Here is a 19,762-nt window from a genome sequence, read left to right on the forward strand (position 1 = left end):
TGGCTGCTGCTGAAAGTCAGCTGGGACACGTGTCTCCAGCAGGCCAGCCTGGGCTTCTTTCACATGATGGCAGAGCTCCACAATAGCAAGCCTTATGACATTTTTCAAGCCGTCACTTGAGTTGTGTTTGTTGATGTCCCATTACCAAAGGAAGTCACATAGCCAAGCCCAGAGTCAATGTAAAAGGAGACCACACAAGGGAAAACTTGTTTATTAGGACCATTACCAAGCAATCTACCACAGAGGTTAGAACTTTATTTTATTTTATTTTATTTATTTATTTATATTTGAGATGGAGTCTTGCTCTGCCGCCCAGGCTGGAGTGCAGTGGCACGATCTTGGCTCACTGCAAGCTCTGCCTCCCAGGTTCACGCTATTCTCCTGCCTCAGCCTCCTGAGTAGCTGGGACTACAGGCGCCCACCACCACGCCTGGCTAATTTTTTTCTATTTTTAGTAGAGACGGGCTTTCACTGTGTTAGCCAGGATGGCCTCGATCTCCTGACCTCGTGATCCACCTGCCTTGGCCTCCCAAAGTGCTGGGATTACAGGCATGAGCCACCGCGCCGGGCCAGAGGTTAGAACTTTATTATCCACGTTTTACAGGTGAGGAAACTGAGGATCAGAAAGGGCGAGAAATCTGCTCCATGACCCAGAGCTACTAAAGGCAGAGGGGAACAGAAATCCTTTGCTCACAGCCTCAGTATCTCCACTGTCTTCCAAAGGCAATTAAGTCCTCACCTGGAGGAACCAAGACACCACCTTGTGAAATGGCAAGATGTCAAGTTCATCTTTGACTGAGCTCTCAGCTGCACTTCTTTTATTACAGTTAGCCAAAATTACATTAGCTTAAGTCACCTAACCTGTTTGTTCTGCAGATTTCTCATCTGTAAAGTGGGTTTGTAACAACGCTCTTACTTTTCCTTCCCTTCTTTTCACAGGTGTTGATCTTGGCTGGGCAAGGTGGGTGACTCACGTCTGTAATCCCAGCACTTTGGAAGGCCAAGGCAGGCAGATCACTTGAAGTCAGGAGTTCGAGACCAGCCCCGCCAACATATCAAAACCCCATTTCTACTAAAAATACAAAAATTAGCCGGGCATGATGGCACGTGCCTGTAATCCCAGCTACTCGAGAGGCTGAGGCAGAAGAATCGCTTGAACCTGGGAGGTAGAGGTTGCAGTGAGTGGAGATCGTGCCACTGCACTCCATCCTGGGTGACAGAGTGAGACTGTCTCAAAACAAACAGACAAAAAACCCACAGGTGTTGATCTTTTCTTATCATTTTGTTTATTGTCTGTTCTTGCTTACTAGCTTCTTGAGGGCTGGGGTTGTTGCCTAGCAGTTCTAGGCACTGCTGTATCTCCAGTGCCTAGAACAGTGCCTGGGATATACTAGGTGCTCAGTAAATATTTCCTGAATGAACAAATAAATAGATGAATGAGGGATTTGGAGTAGCAGGTGGGAGAAATCAGGGAAAAAAAATAGACTTGTGGCATGGAGAAATCTTTAAAGAAATCCCTAAAAGCCCCTGGCTTCTCTTTGCTGCCTAAAATGGATTGCAAACCACCACCCACTGGTCTTCATGAACAGTGATGAGCCGTGCCTCCCCATAAAGTCTAACAGGTGGGGGCCAGGGGCTCACCTCTCTATGTGGTCTTCAGGGACCCAGTCCCCTTCTACCTGTGGCTCTGCCCTCCTCTAGGTCCTCAGTGTCCCCTCCATTCAGCTAGCAGATGGGGAAAGATGGAACAAGTCTTGCTCAGGGGGTGGGGTAACTGAGGGAGTGGGAAGTATTTATGGGCCAGGTTTGAAAGAGTCTCACATCCTATTGGCTAGAACTTAGTCACATGGCTGCAGCTAGCTGCAAAGGAACCTGGGAAATGTGTTGCTTTGGCTCTGGAAGAAGAGGTGATAGGTTTGGTGAACATCTAGTCAGTCTCTGCCATGACTGCTGTTTCTAGCCCAGAGATTTGATAATCTTGGAATTTTCCATTTCATGGGACCAGGGGAGTGGGGAGGCACTCACTTTCCTTACACCTCTCTACTTTTCCTCACCCCCCTCACCTAATAGCATGTGTCACTTCTAATGTAATTTACGCATTTATTAAGCCTCTTGTTTACTGTTGGTCTCTCCTCACCAGGATGTGCCTCCCAAGGGCAAAGGGCTTTCTGCGGTTTATTCACCACTGCCTCCTTCACACTGGGACGGTGCCTGGCATGTAGTAGGCACTCAATATGATATTGGTCAAAAGAAATTTAATTCCATATCTTAGTTATTGTGAATAGTGCTACAATAAACATGGGAGTGCAGATATATCTTTGATATATTGATTCCTGTTCTTTTGGATATATACCCAATAGTAGAATTACTGGATCATATGGGAGTTCTATTTTTAGTTTTTGAGGAATCTCTATACTCTTTTCCATAGTGGCTATACTAATTTACATTACCACCAACAGTGTGCAAGCGAGCATTCCCCTTTTTCCTATCTTTGCCAGCATCCATGATTCCCAGCCTTTTTGATGAAAGCCATTTTAACTAGGGTAAGATGATATCTCATTGCAGTTTTGATTTGCATTTCTTATGATCAGTGATGTTAAGCATATTTTCATGTATCTGTTGGCCATTTGTAGGGTCTTCTTTTGAGAAATGTCTATTCAGATCTTTTGCCCATTTTTAAATAGAATTATTATTATTATTATTTTGCTATTGAATTGTTTGAGCTCTTGATACATTCTTGAGCTCAGGAGTTTGAGACCAGCCTGGCCAACGTGGTGAAACCCCGTCTCTACTAAAAATACAAAAATTAGCCAGGCATGGTGGCGGGCACCTGAAATCCCATCTACCTGGGAGGCTGGAGAAGGAGAATCACTTGAACCCAGGAGGCAGAGGTTGCAGTGAGCCGAGGTCGTGCCACTGCATGCCAGCCTGGGTGCCAGAGCAAGACTCGGTCTCAAAAAAAAGTGTGGTTTGTATACATAGTGGAATATTATTTAGCCATAAAAAGAATGAAATCCTGTCATTTTCAGCAACATGGATGGAACTGGGGGCCATCATGTTAAGGAAATAAGCCAAGCACAGAAAGACAAATATTGCATATTTTCACTCATACGTGGGAGTTAAAAGAAGTAGATCTCGGCTGGGCGCAGTGGCTCACACCTGTAATCCCAGCACTCTAGGAGGCCGAGGTGGGTGGATCACCTCAGGTCAGGAGTTCGAGACCAGCCTGACCAACATGGTGAAATCCCATCTCTACTAAAAATACAAAAATTAACCAGGTATGGTGGCATGTACCTGTAGTCCTAGCTACTCGGGAGGCTGAGACAGGAGAATCGCTTGAACCCGGGAGGTAGAGGTTGCAGTGAGCTGAGATCGCGACATCACACTCCAGCCTGGGTGACAGAGCAAGACTCTGTCTCAAAAAAAAAAAAAAAAAAGTAGAGCTCATGAAGACGGAGAGTAGATTGGTGGTTACCAGAGGCCAGGAAGGATACAGGGGGAGGAGGAATGAAGAGAGCTTGATTGGTAGGTACAAATATACAATTAGATAGAAAAAATAAGACCTAGTGTTTGATAGATTAGTAGGGTGACTATAGTTAACATTAATCTATTGTACATTTCAAAATAGCTGGAAGAGAATAATTACAGCATTCCTATCATGAAGAAAATATGAATATTTAAGGCAATGGACATCCAATTACCCTAATTTGATCTTTACAAACTATACGTATCAAATGATCACATGTACCCGCTCAAGTATGTACATCTATTACATATCAATAAAAAGAATTTCAATAATGAAAGAAAGTTGAATGAATGAGGGATGTGGAACCCTGGCCTGCAGTCCAATTTCCAGAGCACGCTAGGTCCTAGATAGATAGATGTCTCTCCTCTGCCTGCTGGGAAAGCCGTGGGGGGGCAGAATTCCCCACCCCAGGATGCCAGACCTTTCTGGACAAGGCCCCAGACTCCATTAGAGCCGAGAAGCTTCCTCTGGACAAGAGGTCATGGTGCCGTGTCACTTACATGCTGTCCTCTTCCACAGGGCAGCCTATTCTTCCAGTCTCTTTTCCACCCAGGATCTGATTGTTTTTCACGTAAGACACAGAAAGGAGGCCGGGCGCGGTGGCTCACGCCTGTAATCCCACCACTTTGGGAGGCCGAGGTGGGTGGATCATCTGAGGTCAGGAGTTCGAGACCAGCCTGACCAACATGGTAAAACCCCGTCTCTACTAAAAATACAAAAAATTAGCCAGGCGTGGTGATGTGGACCTGTAATCCCAACTACTTGGGAGGCTGAGGTACGAGAATCGCTTGAACCCGGGAGGCAGAGGTTGCAGTGAGCGGAGATCGTGCCACTGCACTTCAGCCTGGGAGACAGAGCAAGACTCTGACTCAAAAAACAAACAAACAAACAATAAAAACCACACACACAGAAAGAAGCCTGGTTCCTTTTTTCCAGTTTTGAAGGATAAACACAATTATCAGGGAGCAGCTTTTGAGTGTCCAAGCTTTAGAGTCATCCAAGGGATATTTCCTTTTTCTTTTCTTTTTCTTTTTCTTTCTTTTTTTTTTTTTTTGAGATGGAGTGAGACTCCATCTCAAAAAAAAAAAAAAAAAAAGAAAAGAAAGAACGTCACCCTGACTTGTCACACCTGAGGCTTTTGAATCCTTATAGGGGCCCTACTCCTTCCCCAACCTCTGCAGAAGGAGCTCTCACCAGGAGCTGGGCCCACCCGCCTCTGCAGCCCTGATGTAGCAAAGACACTAATAGGCATGAAGGGAGCAGGCACCCCTGGACCAGCAGTCAGGGAACCCTGGCTCCATCATTTCAAATCTTGACTAAGCACCTACTGCATGCCAGGCACTGTCCTCCCAAGCCTGGATGTGTAACTCACAGGCTTTCTATTCCAATGGGGGAATCTGCTGATGAACAAGGAAGCAAAGACATGATCAAGATTATTTCAGATGGTGACAGTGCGGTGAAGACAATAAGCACAGGAAGGGGACAGAAGGGGCTGGATATGTCAGGACTGCTTCAAGTGGAGGGAGAGGCTGGAAACAAGGAGGGCCTCTCTGAGGAGTGGCATTGGAGCTGAGATCCGTGTGTGGGAAAGAAGCGGCCATACAAAAATATGAGGGCCGAGTAGTCCTGGCGTAGGAATGACAAGTGCTAAGGCCCTGAGGCAGAAATGAGCTTGGAGTGTTGGGAGAAAAATGCTGGGTGAGGACGGTGGGAGGAAGAACATAAAGCGAAGCCCTATCCTTTTGCCGTTAACTCCCTTGAGGTTTGAGTACAACCCACTTCCTAACTTGGCCCCTAAACTCTGGGCATCTGTGAGCTTAAATAAACCTTTCTCTGGGAGGCTGAGGTGGGAGGATCACCTGAGCTCAGGAGGTCAAGGCCGCAGTGAATTATAATCACGCCACGATACTCCAGTCTGGGTGACAGAGCAAGACCCTGTCTCAAAACGAACAAACAAACCTTTCTTGGACAAATTTCTACTTTTATTTTAACAGTTTTTGTAAAGGAAACAGGACATTCGTCAAGGAGTCAGCTAGCTTAAATTCTGGCCGCAGCTTTTTCAGTAGCAATTTGTATGACTTTGGACAAGTCCCTTTTCTTATCTGTAAACCAGGCGATTGGATCACAAGTTCTAAGGGCTCTTCCCGCTGAGACATGGGGCACCAGGAATTCATGTAAAACTCTTCTTGATCCTATGTATTTTCAGCTTGATATGTTCTGCTTATGTCTGCTCCCTCTTGCAGGAAGCATGCATGCAACAATCATATAGTAGACATTTTTGAGAACAGGAGACAATCGGAACATACAGTAACAGGGAACGGTCTAATACATGGTGCAGCTATTCAAAGAAGAATGAGCTGCACGTGGTGGCTCATGCCTGTAATCCCAACACTTTGGGAGGCTGAAGTGGGTGGATCACCTGAGGTCAGGAATTTGAGACCAGCCTGGCCAACATGGTGAAACCCCATCTCTACTAAAAGTACAAAAAAAAAAAAAAAAAATTAGGCAGGTGTGGCGGCGGGTGCCTTTAATCCTAGCTGCTCAGGAGGCTGAGGCAGGAGAATCACTTGAACCCGGGAGGTGGAGGTTGCAGTGAGCCGAGATCACACCATTGCACTCCAGCCTAGGCAACATATTCATGAACATGGGGAAAAGTGGAGGAGGATAAACTCCAGGCTGTGAGAGGAGTAACTTAGGAGTGTGTGTGTGCTACGGGTGTGGGGAATGAGGAATGGGGAATGGAGAGGGGATAAGGGAAGGTTATTCATTTTTTATTTTTGAGATGAAGTCTCGCTCTGTCACCCAGGCTGGAGTGCAGTGGCGTGATCTCAGCTCACTGCAACCTCTGCTTCCTGGGTTCAAGTGATTCTCCTGCCTCAGCCACCTGAGTAGCTGAGATTACAGGCACCCCCCACCACACCCGGCTAATTTTTGTATTTTTAGTAGAGATCGGGTTTCACCATTTTGGCCAGGATGGTCTTGAACTCCTGGCCTAAAGTGATCCGCCCTCCTCAGCCTCCCAAAATGCTGAGAGCCACTGTGCCTGGCCCATTTTGTCTTAGTATTTGCTGTTTCACTGGTTTCAAATAAAAATGTGTTGCCTTTTTTTTTTTTTCTTTTATCATCTTAGAAGGAGAACTTAATACATCTCTAAGGAGTCGAGCTGCCAGGGGAAACATCCTTGCAGACATCTACTGGCCACTGAAAGCATGCCTTGCTCCCTGGGCCACACCTAACCCCATGGTTGTCATCCCCCACGTATGCTTCCCCAAGGAGATCAGGAGACATCCCAGGGCCCAGCCAGCCATCTGGGCCTGCGTGTATCAGTGGAATTTTGGCAGAAGTTGATGTAATGCAAGCTCTCTAGGTCTTCTATCCTTTGAGGATTGAGAGAAGTAGAGGAATGGGAGTGAGCAGGACCCAGTCTGATTTTACAAGGATGTCCCCCTCCCCTCTCTGCATCCCCACCCCCATCTCAAAGGCTGCAGAATGATCACATTCTGTATTCCTGTGGGATATGAGATCACAGGCATGATTATGGCATGAGATGCTCTAGCTGCAAGGGTCTTCTGGGACCTTCTAGCCATTCCTCTGACTGCAGATGGGGATGTACCCACCACCCCTGAGGCCCATCATGGGGGGCGGTCGGGGGTCGGGGAGCTTATTGTTGGAGCTTGGCCAGCTGTTTCCCGGTGATGTTCTCCCTCCAGGAAATCCCTGCAGATGCCCATTTTAAGCCTCCCTCACTGCAGTCTGTGCTTGCTTCCTTGGCAGGGGGCTTCAGCCTCCAAGCAAGAGCCTTTAAGGAAGGCCAGTAAGTAAGTTACTGCCTCACTCCAGCTTTCTTGTCTTAGAGTCAGTAAGGAATCATTCTGCCCCTACCTCTTGGATAGTACTTGACGCTTTTCAAAGTCCTCTTGCATTCCGTCTCCTTTGAATGGCCCCTCAGAATGATCCTTGAGGCAGGAACAGCGGGGATTATTACCTCCATATTGCAGAGAAAATGGAGAGTGAAGCAGTTAAGGGAGTTGCCCATGTCCCAGAATGAGTAGTAGGCGGTCCCAGGTTCGGGCTCCAAGATCAGCCTTTTCAGCTCATGCTGCATCCTCAGAAGTGCCCCTCCCGGTTGAAGGTCCCCTAAGAGATTGGCTAAGTAAGCCCAATTCATAGCCAATGAACTCATTTCCCAGTTGCAGCTGAGTGGATCAGGGTGGACCCCTGACCTGGGGACCACCCAGAGGCTGGGCTGTGACCACCAGGTGACCACCAATCAGCCTCATGCCTTAGCACTTGAACAGAGGTCACAGGCTTTGGTTGGACTGAACTGAAGAGGTGTGTGGAGTCAGCGTCAGAGCCACGTGCTGATGGAAGGCACAAGGGGACGGGTACTCTGAACAGGGAAGGAGGAAGGAAGCCAGTCCATAATGTGGAGACTGGGAAAGTGTGCGAGGGGCAGCCAGGTGGCCCCAGGCAGAGAAAGGCCTGGGGCTTTCAGATCCCACGTGCTGGCTGGATGTCTTATAATCAGGCAATGTGATGGGTCCCCTGAAGCCTTTCAGTGACTACTTTTTCAGAACTGGGACCGGATGAGAATAGCAATCATGGGGTTAAGATTCTCCCAGACACAGGGACAGACCGCCCAACTCACACTGGCCTAAGCAAAAAGTGCAACTTTTTTTTTCTTAGACGGAGTCTAGCTCTGTCGCCCAGGCTGGAGTGCAGTGGCGCGATGTCGGCTCACTGCAACCTTCTCCACCTGCTGAGTTCAAGCAATTCTCCTGCCTCAGCCTCCCAAGTAGCTGGGACTACAGGTGCATGCCACCACAACCGACTAATTTTTTGTATTTTTAGTAGAGACAGGGTTTCACCATGTTACCCAGACTGGTCTCAAACTCCTGACCTTGTGATCCACCCATCTCAGCCTCCCAAAGTGGTGGGATTACAGGCGTGAGCCACTGCGCCCAGCCAAAAAGTGCAACTTCTTGGCTCAAGGAGCTGAAAACTCCAAGGGCAGATCTGGACAGGCTCAGTGGGATCCAGGGGCTCATGCAGTGCCATTGGACATAGTCTCTGCTTTCCACTGTGCTGGCCTCCTTCTCAGGTGCCCTCCCCTCATGTTGGCAAGAAGGCTGCCAGCAGCACCAGACACACCTCCCACCTTCTCAGCAACTCCAGCAGAAATTGAGCGTCTCTTTTCCCAACAGTTTCAATTAAGTCCTGCTGGCTCTGATTGTGTCATACAGCCTATCCTGAACCAATCTCTGTGGCTAAGGAGATGGGCTATCCTGATCCATCAGGACTGAATCAGACATCACCTGGATCACATGTCCTGCCCTGGAGCCCATGTGGAGTCACCTCCGTTGGACCTCCAGGGACTGGGAGTAGGAAATGGGTGATTTCACCAGAAACATTAGGGTAGTGGGTTACAAGGAGAGTGTGTTAGTCAAGGTAAGCAACGTGCTTGCAATAAACAACCACAACATGTTAGTGACCGAACACAATACAACTTATTTCTGCTTCCAGTGGTGGCAGGGGCAGGGCTCTACTTCATGTGGTCACTCAGAGACCCAGGCTGATAGACGGGCTCTGTCATCTTTAACATGTAGCTTCCAAGAAAATCCTAGGTGATAACATCTAGAGGCAGGCAAGGAAATAAAGATCATGCTTTTTTTTTTTCTTTTTTCTTTTTTTTTTTGAGACAAGGTCTTGTGCTGTCGCCCAGGCTGGAGTGGAGTGGTGCAAACATAGCTCACTGAAGCCTGGAACTCCCAGGCTCAAGCCTCCCAAGTAGCTAGGACTACAGATGCATGCCACCATGCCTGGCTAATTAAAAAAAATTTTTTTGTAGAGATGGGGTCTCACTATGTTGTCCAGGCTGGGTAGGTCATGCTTTTTAGGATCCAGGCCTGAGAGTGGCATGCATCAATTCTATTGGCCAGAACTCCGTCACATGATCACACCTAAGTAGGAGGGACCAGGGAGGGAGTTTGGTTGTGTGCCTGAGAGGAAGAGGAGGCAGTCTCCAGTGTAAAGGAGGAATGGATGGATGCTGCCCAGACAAACACAAGAGTCTTCCTGACTTTCTAATACAGCCCAGCTCCTTTGGACTTTTTGGTCAAGGGTTCCTGGCACGTAGGAGTATTGGCCCCATCTTCCCAACTGAGGTCTCCTCTTCGACGGCTTGGACTTCAGCTTCCCCTCTGGTCCTTGCCCACCCAACCGCCTTCCAACTGTTAAGGGCTGATGCACAACAGTCACTCTGGATTAGCTGACAAAACCCATATGTGCTCTGAGGACAGGCAGGAGTGGAGCAAAGGGTGAGAGGGAACAGTTTTGGCCTGGAGACCTGCCAGATCTGCATGCCAGCCACCCGATGATTTTCTGCTGTTCTTCCCCTCAGCCAAAAGCATCCTCTTCTTCACCTGAAGTTCAGGGCAAATGGACCAGGAAGCAGACCCATTTGTCACAAAGAAGCGGCATCCCAGCCATTGGAAGACCTTGGCAGGGAAGGTTGTGTGCCAACATTGCTGTTGGCAGCAGTAAATCCTTCATGCAATCATTCATTTATTCACCTCTCAGTGTGTACTGTGTGCCTCCCATTGTGCTGGGTGCTAAAGCAAAAAGGATACACAAGAAGTATAAGATATTGTATCCACTGATCTGGTGTCAAAGCACCCAGGCTTATGTAGGTTGAATAATGAGAGAGAAATTGTTAATAAGGCAATCTATTGGTTTAGAGATGAATGGAACTTTAGGTGAGTAACCATCTTGGGCATAAACAAACAACATATTTAGTGTCTCAATGACCAGCCACCTGATCTCCTCATCCTAGAGCTGTCTGTTAGGAGAATTCCAGGTAAAACGATAATAATAAACGGGAGAGCAATAGCCATCGCTTACGGTGTGCATCTGGCACTGTGCTATATAAATTATCCAAATGCAATACCTTACATCATTCTCCCAACAGCCGTATACAATGAAGACTCAATTAAAAACTGGCTGGCTTGGTGGCACATGCCTGTAGTCCCAGCTACTTGGGAGGCTGAAGTGGGAGAACTGCTTTGGTCTAGGAGGTCGAGGCTGCAAAGGAGCCATGATCGTGCCACTGCACTCCAGCCTGAGACCTTCTCAAAAAAAAAAAAGTATTTAATCGCGCTAAAAATTTTAAAAATTAACATTAAAAAAAAAAGGCTGGGTGCAGTGGCTCACGCCTGTAATCCTAGTACTTTGGGAGGCCGAGGTAGGTGGATTGCTGAGTCCAGGAGCTCGAGACCAGTCTGGGCAACATGGTGAAACCCTGTCTCAAAAAAAAAGAAAAAAAAAAAAAGAAAAAACCACACACACACACACACACACACAAACACACACACACAAAAAAAAAACACCATAAAAAATTCGCTAGACATGGTGGATGGTGGCAGCATGCACCTGTGGTCCCAGCTACTCAGGAGGCTGAGGTGGGAGGAGAGCTTGAGCCCAGGAGGAAGAGTTTGCAGTAAACTGAGATTGCACCACTGCACTCCAGCCTGGGCAAAAGAGAGAGATCCTCTCTCAAAAATAAATATATAATGGCCAGGTGCGGTGGCTCACGCCTGTAATCCCAGCACTTTGGGAGGCTGAGGCAGGCGGATAACAAGGTCAGGAGATAGAGACCATCCTGGCTAACACGGTGAAACCCCGTCTCTACTAAAAATACAAAAAAAATTAACCGGGCATGTTGGCGGGTGCCTGTAGTCCCAGCTACTCCGGAGGCTGAGGCAGGAGAATGGCGTGAACCTGGGAGGCGGAGCTTGCAGTGAGCTGAGATCGCACCACTGCACTTCAGCTTGGGCGACACAGCAATACTCTGTCTCAAAAAATAAATAAATAAAAATAAAAAATAAATAACTCACCTATCCCTATCCCTATTTTCATTTTTTTTCTTTCTTTTTTTTTTGAGACAGAGTTTCGCTCTTGTCGCCATGCTGGAGTGCAATGGCACCATCTCGACTCACTGCAACCTCCGCCTCCTGGGTTCAAGGGATTCTCCTGCCTCAGCTTCCTGAGTAGCTGGGATTACAGATGCCCAGCACCATTCCCAGCTAATTTTTGTATTTTTAGTAGAGATGGGGTTTCACCATATTGGCCAGGCTGGTCTCAAACTTCTGACCTCAGGTGATCTGCCCACCTCGGCTTCCCAATGTGCTGGGATTACAGGCGTGAGCCACCGTGCCCGGCCCTCTATTTTCAAAGTCGGAAAACCAAGGCTCCAAAAGCCTTCAGGAACCTGCCCAAAGTTATACAGCCATTGGGTGGCAGTGCTGGGGTTGGCATTCAGGTCTCTCTGATGCCAAAGCCGAGGTTTGACTGCCTGTGTGTTACATTATAAACTGCACCTGTCACGACGGTCCCCTCAACACCCTTTCCAAGTCTGCAACTCCCAGCCAGTGTGTCTGAAGGGTGGCTGCCCACTGCCAGGAGCTGCTGTTACAATTTTGAGTGTCAGCTGTGTTTTGGGGGCTGGATAAGTCCAGAGAGTCAGGGTACCCAGTCCTGAGACTGTAGAACCTGGAGCAGACCCAAGGGACAGAGGCTTCAGCTTCCTCCTCTGGCCTCATCTCTTCGGCTGCTGATCTTCTCCCCCACTAATAGCCATCCGTCTGAACAGGGCGTATGAGGACAGTTCTCCTTCAGTATCTCCAGGCAGAAGCTTGGCAGAGGAAATGCTTCTCCACCCACTTGGTTTCCTGTCCTATGATGGCTCTTCCATCTGGTTCATTCATTCCTGTATTCATTCAACAAATCATTACTGAGCACTGACTCTCTGCCTTGCCATGGACAAGGTACTGAAGGAGGTGGGGAAATGAACATGGATCAATACGAAAGACGAGACACTCATAAACAAAGAGTAGTCCAAGCTGGGCGCGGTGGCTCAGACCTGTAATCCCAGCACTTTGGGAAGTCAAGGCGGGCGGATCACCTGAGGTCGGGAGTTCGAGACCAGCCTGCCCAACATGGAGAAACCCTGTCTCTACTAAAAATACAAACTTAGCTGGGCATGGTGGCGCATGCCTGTAAACCCAACTACTCGGGAGGCAGAAGCAGGAGATTCACTTGAACCTGGGAGGCAGAGGTTGTGGTGAGCTGAGATCGTGCCACTGCACTCCAGCCTGGGCAACAAGAGCAAAACTTCATCAAAAAAAAAAAAAAAAAGAGTAGTCCAAGGTAAACATGATGAGGACCATGAGAAAGCACAGACCAACAAGACCTGTGTGCGGTTGAGGTTGAGAGGAGAGATCACATCCAGATTTGGCAGGAGTGGAGAAGAGGTATGTGTTAGTAAGTTTCAAAGAGGTGAAATTTGTGCTGGGCCTTGAAGAAAGGGTAGGATTTGAAAATGTGTAGCCAAAGGGAAGGACATTCCAGGGAGGGAGAACAGCGTGAGCAAAGGCCTGAGGTGGGAACGTGTGGTGATGTCTAGGGAGCAGTGAGCTGTTCCGCGTGGCAGGGTTGCAGGGTGGAAGTAGAGCAGTGGGAGCCAGGATGGCACTGGTGGCTGGGCTGACTTTATTTTGTGAGCTATGTGCTGTGTCACATGTCACATTGGTCACAGCCCACCCCTGCTGGAGTGGGATCAGAAGAGACGGAGATAGGTCCCAGAGGTCCCAGGAAGAGTCTTGACCCCAAGTTGCTCGCCTCCCTGGGGACACCCTTCTGCATCGTCCTTGGCTGCCTGTCATTCTTGAAAAGCCCTCTGTTGTCACCGCTTTGAGAATCTCTGACCTGCTCCAATAATACTTCTCACACCTAGTCAGCCCAACAGGCCCTAGAGCCTCAGGGCTGGAAGGGAAGGTTTAGAGAGCCTCTTGCTCAGTGATTTCAATTGTTTCAAAAATCTGTAAATCCCATTATTCAAATGGACTCATAGAATCCCCAAACAGGTAACACATACTGCTCTAGTTAAAGCGAGGCGGGGGTCTCCCTACTCCATTTCCCCATCACTCCCCACAGCAGCTCCTGGGGCACCCCTGAGAAGTCTAGGACAGGAGGAATATGGTTTGAAAAGCACTGGTCCGCTCCATTCTCATTTTCATTTTACAGGTGGGGAATCTGACACTGGGAGGAGAGACACAGGGGCTGAACCACCTGACCACTGATTCGGGGTTCATTTTGGTATCTTGTGCCTAAGATCAGGGAGAATGTTGAGTAAATGCATAGACAAAGGCATGTGTGGGTGCCCAGGAGATGCCCCCTCTCCCCTGGGTAGCAATGCCACCACGGGCCTTGTGGCTGGAGCAGTCCCCTACGCCCAACTCTGCAGCCCAGCAGCGGGAGCTATACAGGCTCACCAGTGGCTCACCTGACCCTCAGTCCATCATACACACTGAGAATGGAGACGTGCTCAGCAAAACTTACAGCCACTCTCACCAGGGAGACAGGAGTTGGAGTGGTTGTTCTTCACATGTACTGGGCATTTTATTATTTACTGAAGGGTTTTCACAGCCATGATTCTACTTAATACTTATACCAGCCGGTGAGGTTGTAAGAGGAGATGCTATCCCCATTTCACCTTTGTTTAACAGGAAGCACAGAGAGGAGTCCTCTCACCCAGGCCTTCTAATTCCAGGTCTAGAGAACATAGCATGAGTGAGGGAAGGCGAGAGGCTGTGTGTGTGTGTGTGTGTGTCTGTGTGTTGAGAGGCTGCCGGTGAACAACAGAAGAGCAGGGGCTGAGGCTGGGAGCTGGCAGCAGGCTTGTAAATCATTATTATTATTATTACTATTTTAGAGACAGGGTCTAACTCCGTTGCCCAGGCTGCAGTGGCGGTGATGATAGCTCACTGCAGCCTCAAACTCCCGGGCTCAAGCAATCCTCCTGCCTTAGCCTCCCAGAGTGCTGGAATTACAAGCATGAGACACTGTGCCTGACCTGTGAATTATTATACAGTAACTGCTCCTTTAATTATATGCATCTCATTGCAAATTAAGAGCAAGAGAGGGCCTCCTGGACCTCCCAGTGCCTAGCAGTTCCAAACTATCTGCTGCATGAATTTGATTGAAGAGGGCATGCCGTGATCTTGTTTCTAGACAGGTCTGGGGTTGTCTCAGCCACATCAGAGGCTGCCTGCAGCCCATCGTCCATTCCTAGGTCTTACATCTTCCCACTTCCGTTTTTCTGCAAATGGGGAGAAACACCAACAAAAGTCCTGGCAACATGTAAGAAGGAGGCAAAGAACATGCAGGGAGGCCCTGCCCAGTGGGTTCTTGTTACTCTGGACATATGGAGTCAACCCCAGCTTTTCCCTCCAAAGCCCCTGACACTGCCTGGATTCTGCAGGGTGAAATGCCTGGGTTCTGCAGGGTGAGACGGCAGTGCTGTCCTATTTCCTGGCACTTGCAGGAAACAGAACCATTCTGATTACTGGCAATGGCGGAGGCCACTCTTTTGAGTTCTGAGTAACTCTGGGATCAGTGCCCAGCTCAGCACAGGAATAAAGAAGATATCCAGCTGAAGACTCACACTGCCACAGGGTCTGGACAGGTTTTTCCAGAGCCTCTGAAAGAAAACTGGGCTGCTCACCACATTCTCTGACAACCTGCTCGCACTCATCCCTGAGAGCACACACACAGTCTATACCATATGCTCTGAAATACATATGAACCTTCTCAGAGATATGAATACATGCTTATGAGAAGCCCCCAGCCCAGTGCTCCCTCCCTGCCAAATGTCCCAGACACCTGCATCTGAGTGCCCAGGCGTACAGACATTCTGGGAGGCTGAGACAGACAGCCGACGTCCCTCCAGGGAGCCTGGCGCATGTGATTTTCAGACAAGGCATAAGTTACTGCCTCCTTCTCTGACATTAAGGAACAGCTTCCTGGCAGCAGTCCCCAGATCCCGTCCTAATCCTGGGGTTGGCTCTGGCTGCTCAAAAGAACTACTTTCAGGTTTCTGATGGTAACCAGGGGGAGCTATACAGGCTCACCTGTGGCTTATCTGATCTTCAATCCATTTTTTCACCCCCAGCAGGCCTGGCATTAAACACAACACAGGAGTAGTGACAGGGCTGTAAAAGCAGGTCCACTTTATTTACAATGATCAGTGACACATAGATCTTTGGGCTTTTTGTGGTCTTGCGGAGACACCTGGGTGGGGGGCCCACTCCCTTGGTTGGTTAACACACCCTCCTTCCTCATCCTGCTGGGAGAATCCACTGCTGTCAGGACCCACCTGCTCTGAGGAGCCTCGACTTGGGAGCATCTCTGCTGCGTCTACTTTCTAGGTAGTCAGTGTCCTAAGCACCTGCCAAAGGTTCTCCTTACCTCCTTTGGAAGCCCCATCTTGGTCCTGGTTGTGGGGCACCTAGGAGGGGGCCACATACATCCGTCTGCAGAGAGATGGGATGGGCAAGGAATCCCCTGGGGGTGCCAGGGCAGAGGCGTGGGCAGCGGCCTGGTGCAGGGCTGTTACCTGGCCTAACCTGTTGTTTGAACGTCGGTAGGACTCTCCCAGTGTTCTCCAGAGGCAGAGCAGTGAAGTCACAGGAGTCCTCCAAGGCGTAGAGAGGCGGGGCTTGGGCCTGCGAATTCCTCCCTGTGTGTATAGCAGCGGACTCTGCCCACCGCCGGCCCGGCCCCAATTCTCCCCGGCCGCTAGATTCTTCCCCTACAAGAATGCCTCTCCAGGGTCATTTTTTTTGCACAGGGAAGAAGGCTAGAGGGACCAAGGGCAAGGTCACTGCCTCCACCCTGCCCAGGGTCCAAACCCACCCCTCCTGATTTCTTGAAACTTCTCCTCCCTTCTCTTGAGAGGATGTTTTGGGAGGGAATGAGGAGGTCTGTGGGCAAAGAGACTAGGTGTAAAGCATAGGGGGCGGGTCCACAATGGCAGGCCCGGGAAACTCCGGGTGTGGGGAGAGAGGAACACCCCCCAATAACCAAGGGCGTATCAGGCATCACCCTGAGCCAAAATGAGGCGGCGGGGCGGACAACACGGAGACCACGGGGGAGACACGGGCCGGGGGCCGGGGCAGCCGAAGCGGGCAGGGCCGGGGTTGGAGGCTGTCAGTCTGGCGGGTCGGGCCTGGGGCTGCGAGTCCTGTCCTTCGGCTCTCAGCGCGCCTGGCCCGCCCGCTCCCTGGGGCCGGCCTTCCAGCGGCGGGGCTGCGCGGGCGGCGGGGGCGCCGGGGCGCCCCGCAGGCTGCACGTCCTCAGCTCCCGGGCCAGGCTGAGCACCTCCGGCCGCTCGCGCTGGGGGACTCCTCCCTCTTGCTCCTCCGCGTCGTCCTCCTCCTCCTCCTCGTCCTCCTCCTGGATGCTGCTGAGGCGCGGCGCCCCGCGGCTGCGCTCGCTCGGCGGCGGCCGGTAGGCGCACTTGGCATTGAGCAGGCGGCGCAGCGGGGCGCGGGGCACCGAGGCGGCGGCGCCCCCAGCGCGGAGATGCTGCTGGCGCACGTGGCGCGCGTCGCTCTGGCGCTGCAGGCGCTTGAAGTCGCTGAAGGCCGCCAGCGCGGTCTGGCGGAGCAGGCGGGCCAGGGCGCGCGCCTTGTGCGCCCGCGCCAGCAGCACAGCGTGGCAGCGCAGCACCACGGCCTTGTGGCGCGCCTGGTGGCGGTAGACCCAGGCGAAGACGCGCGGGTGGCGCCCGTCCGCCGTGCAGTAGGTGATGCGCGGCAGCAGGTAGGCGTGCGCCGGCCTGCGGCCCCCCGAACCCCCGGCGGCGCTGCGCTCGCACGGCTGCATGCGGATGCCGTGCGGCCCCAGCGTCAGCTTCATCTTAGTGCCCCCGCCAGGCCCGCAGCGAGCCCAGATCTTGCCCACGGCGTCGTCGGTGCAGCCGTCGCCCTTGGCGTGCAGGGTGACGGCGTTGCCCAGGTACCACACGGTGTAGGTCGGGTCCTCCTTGTTGAGCTCCACTTTCTGGCGCCGGCTGCGGAACACACGGCCCAAGCGCTCCAGCGGCCAGTCAGGCAGCAGGTCCGGGCAGGAGCGCAGGAAGCTGGAGAGCAGCGACGTGTAGGCGAGCCCCGGACTCAGGCTCTTCGCCTTGCACTTGGCCTCGTCCTCCACCAGCACGAATTTGTTACGTCTCCAGGGCAGCATCGCGGCGGCGGCGAAAGGGGCTGGGGGCGCAGGGAGCTCACCGGCGTCCTGTCGGGAGACCGGGGGAGGGAAGGCGCGCAGAAGCCCACCGCCCTGGAGTCGCGAGAAGCTGGGCAGCGCCGGGGACAGTCGTTGCCTGGAGATGCCCAGTGCCAGGCAGGGCTAGCTTCGCAGATGCCCGGTGCCCAGCCGGGCCAGCAGCCGAGGTGCCGGACGGCGGCCGAGTGGCTGAGGACCGCTTTTCCCCGGAGTGTCTCCAGCCGTCTGGGAAGCGAGGAGGGGCCGGGGCTGGGGGTGAGGTGGGCTGGACGCCCACCAAGCCCAAACGGTGGGATTTCCGCGGTCCCTGCCGCCGCAATTTGGGTCGCCGGAGCCGCTGGCGGCTGCTTAGTGGGGCAGACCGAGAGCGCGGCTGCGGTGGGGACTCCTTCAGGCGTCGCGGCTCCACCTCCCCGGGCTGCCTACATCACCGGGCGGGACCGCTAGCTCTCTTGTCCCCTCCCCTTGCCCTCTTCTCCCCTCCCCCCACGCAGGCTCGCGCTGCCCGGGACCCTGCACAGGCGCGGTGGAACGGGTTTAATCATTATTAGTGGAGGGGTGGGGGTAGAGAGGGCTGTTAAGTACTAGGAATCCCCTGAAATATACAGGAGGGCTTTGTCCATGCTAATTTATTTGGCCTCGCTACTGGTCTCCAAGCTCCCCTTGGCGCATTCGGGAACCCCCGCGCCCCACCATTCCTGCTGCCCCTCACTCACAGCATGTCATTACCCCCATCCCTGAGAGTGGGAGTTAGGGGGTGTTCCTGAAGGGGCTGGCCTGGCGCACTTTGCCTCGTCTGCACAGCACAAAGCTAGCCGAGGTGGCCGAGCAGTGCAGTGGAAAAGTACTGTCGCTTGGTGAAGCTTTCTCCCAGGTTCTTCCAAGGTCGTGGGCCAGACCGCTGGGCCTGAGCTGAGAGACCTGGCCACTGCTGCAGTGGCTGGCAGTGCCCCTCGCCTGGTCTGAAGCAGGGAGGGTACTCTTGAAGGGTGGGGGAAACTTTCAGAACAGGGTCTGTGGTAATTGCAGTTGAAAAGCTCCTTCTGGCGAAAGGGCAGTCTCTGGGCTCTGCGATGATTAAATAAACTCCTATTTGTGAACTCCTGTGAGTTCCCAGGGGTTTAGCATTCATTTTCTTATTTAATTCTTGGAACAAGCCCAGGCTCAGTTAAATGACTGGCCCAAGGTCTTCAGGCTGGTAGGAGGTAAAACTAGGGCTCCACTCAGGCCCAGGTGACCCAGGGGCTGCCCCCAACCCTCCATGCTCCCCGGGACCTCCTAATGAGAAGTGATGAGCACCTACTAGGGAGGAAGTTCTGATATACTGAGAGACAGTTGTCCCTGGGTGTGGGGACACAGCTCCCTCTTTCAAGATTGGTTAAGCCACAAGCTCCCTAGAACTCCAGGACTGCTCTGATATGGGACCAGGAGTCTTGTTGCCTTGGGCTCTCACAGAGTCAACACTCAAGCTCTTTCCTTGGCTTCTGAACAGGTCATCTGGGGTGGTGTCCAGGTCAGGAGTGAACCCAGGTCTGGGCTGGAGCTGAATTGAGAGCTTGGGCTGGGCCAAGCCAAACCACATGACCTCCGAGAGTGGGAGCAGTGGGAAGATTTGGGAAGACGGTGTGTGCTATCTCGGCCAGCAACATCCTGCCAGTGGGTAGGAGTGAGTGTCTGGGTCAGAATCCCTGGGGGAATATAAGTAAAATAACAAACCACAACAAGAAGATAATATGCAAATAAAGAACAGGAAATTACTCCGAATTGCAGTATCTTTGGTTTGGAGGGTGCCTCCCAAATGATCTGGTTGGTTGTAGCCTCGGCTCGTTTTTAATATGGAAATATCTTTATCACCTTTTGCTGATTATAAAAGGAAGATGTGCTTGTGGTAAAAATTCACAGAGGAAGGACATGAAAGTAAGTCTCTTACTGTTCCCCACCCTGCAGATGTGGTCTCATTTCCCAGGGGGAGAGAACAGGCTCTGAGAAGCCAGTGATCATTGCAGTGCTTTCCATGGCGCCACATTTGTCTCCTGGGCCAGTGGAGACATTAACTCAACCAAATCCCTTTATGGAAAGGACTTCATGTGGTTTTGACCTGAAAGTCAGTTCACT

At 51.4% G+C, this 19,762-nt stretch overlaps 1 protein-coding gene across 1 annotated transcript; it reads right to left on the reverse strand.

The window, feature by feature from the left end:
• Positions 1-15,565: 15,565 nt before the first annotated feature.
• Positions 15,566-18,010, reverse strand: FAM43B (family with sequence similarity 43 member B). Its single transcript, XM_034957153.4, has one exon. The coding sequence runs from the start codon at positions 17,606-17,608 to the stop codon at positions 16,619-16,621; it is 990 nt and encodes a 329-aa protein (XP_034813044.1). The 5' UTR covers positions 17,609-18,010; the 3' UTR covers positions 15,566-16,618.
• Between the last annotated feature and the right edge of the window lie 1,752 nt (positions 18,011-19,762).

The sequence above is a fragment of the Pan paniscus genome, chromosome 1 (genome assembly GCF_029289425.2).
Source record: "Pan paniscus chromosome 1, NHGRI_mPanPan1-v2.0_pri, whole genome shotgun sequence".
NCBI classification, from domain to species: Eukaryota; Metazoa; Chordata; class Mammalia; order Primates; family Hominidae; genus Pan; species Pan paniscus.

Coding starts and splice junctions, on each gene's coding strand:
- FAM43B (XM_034957153.4), bottom strand. CDS start 17,608: ATGCTGCCCTGGAGACGTAACAAATTCGTGCTGGTGGAGGACGAGGCC.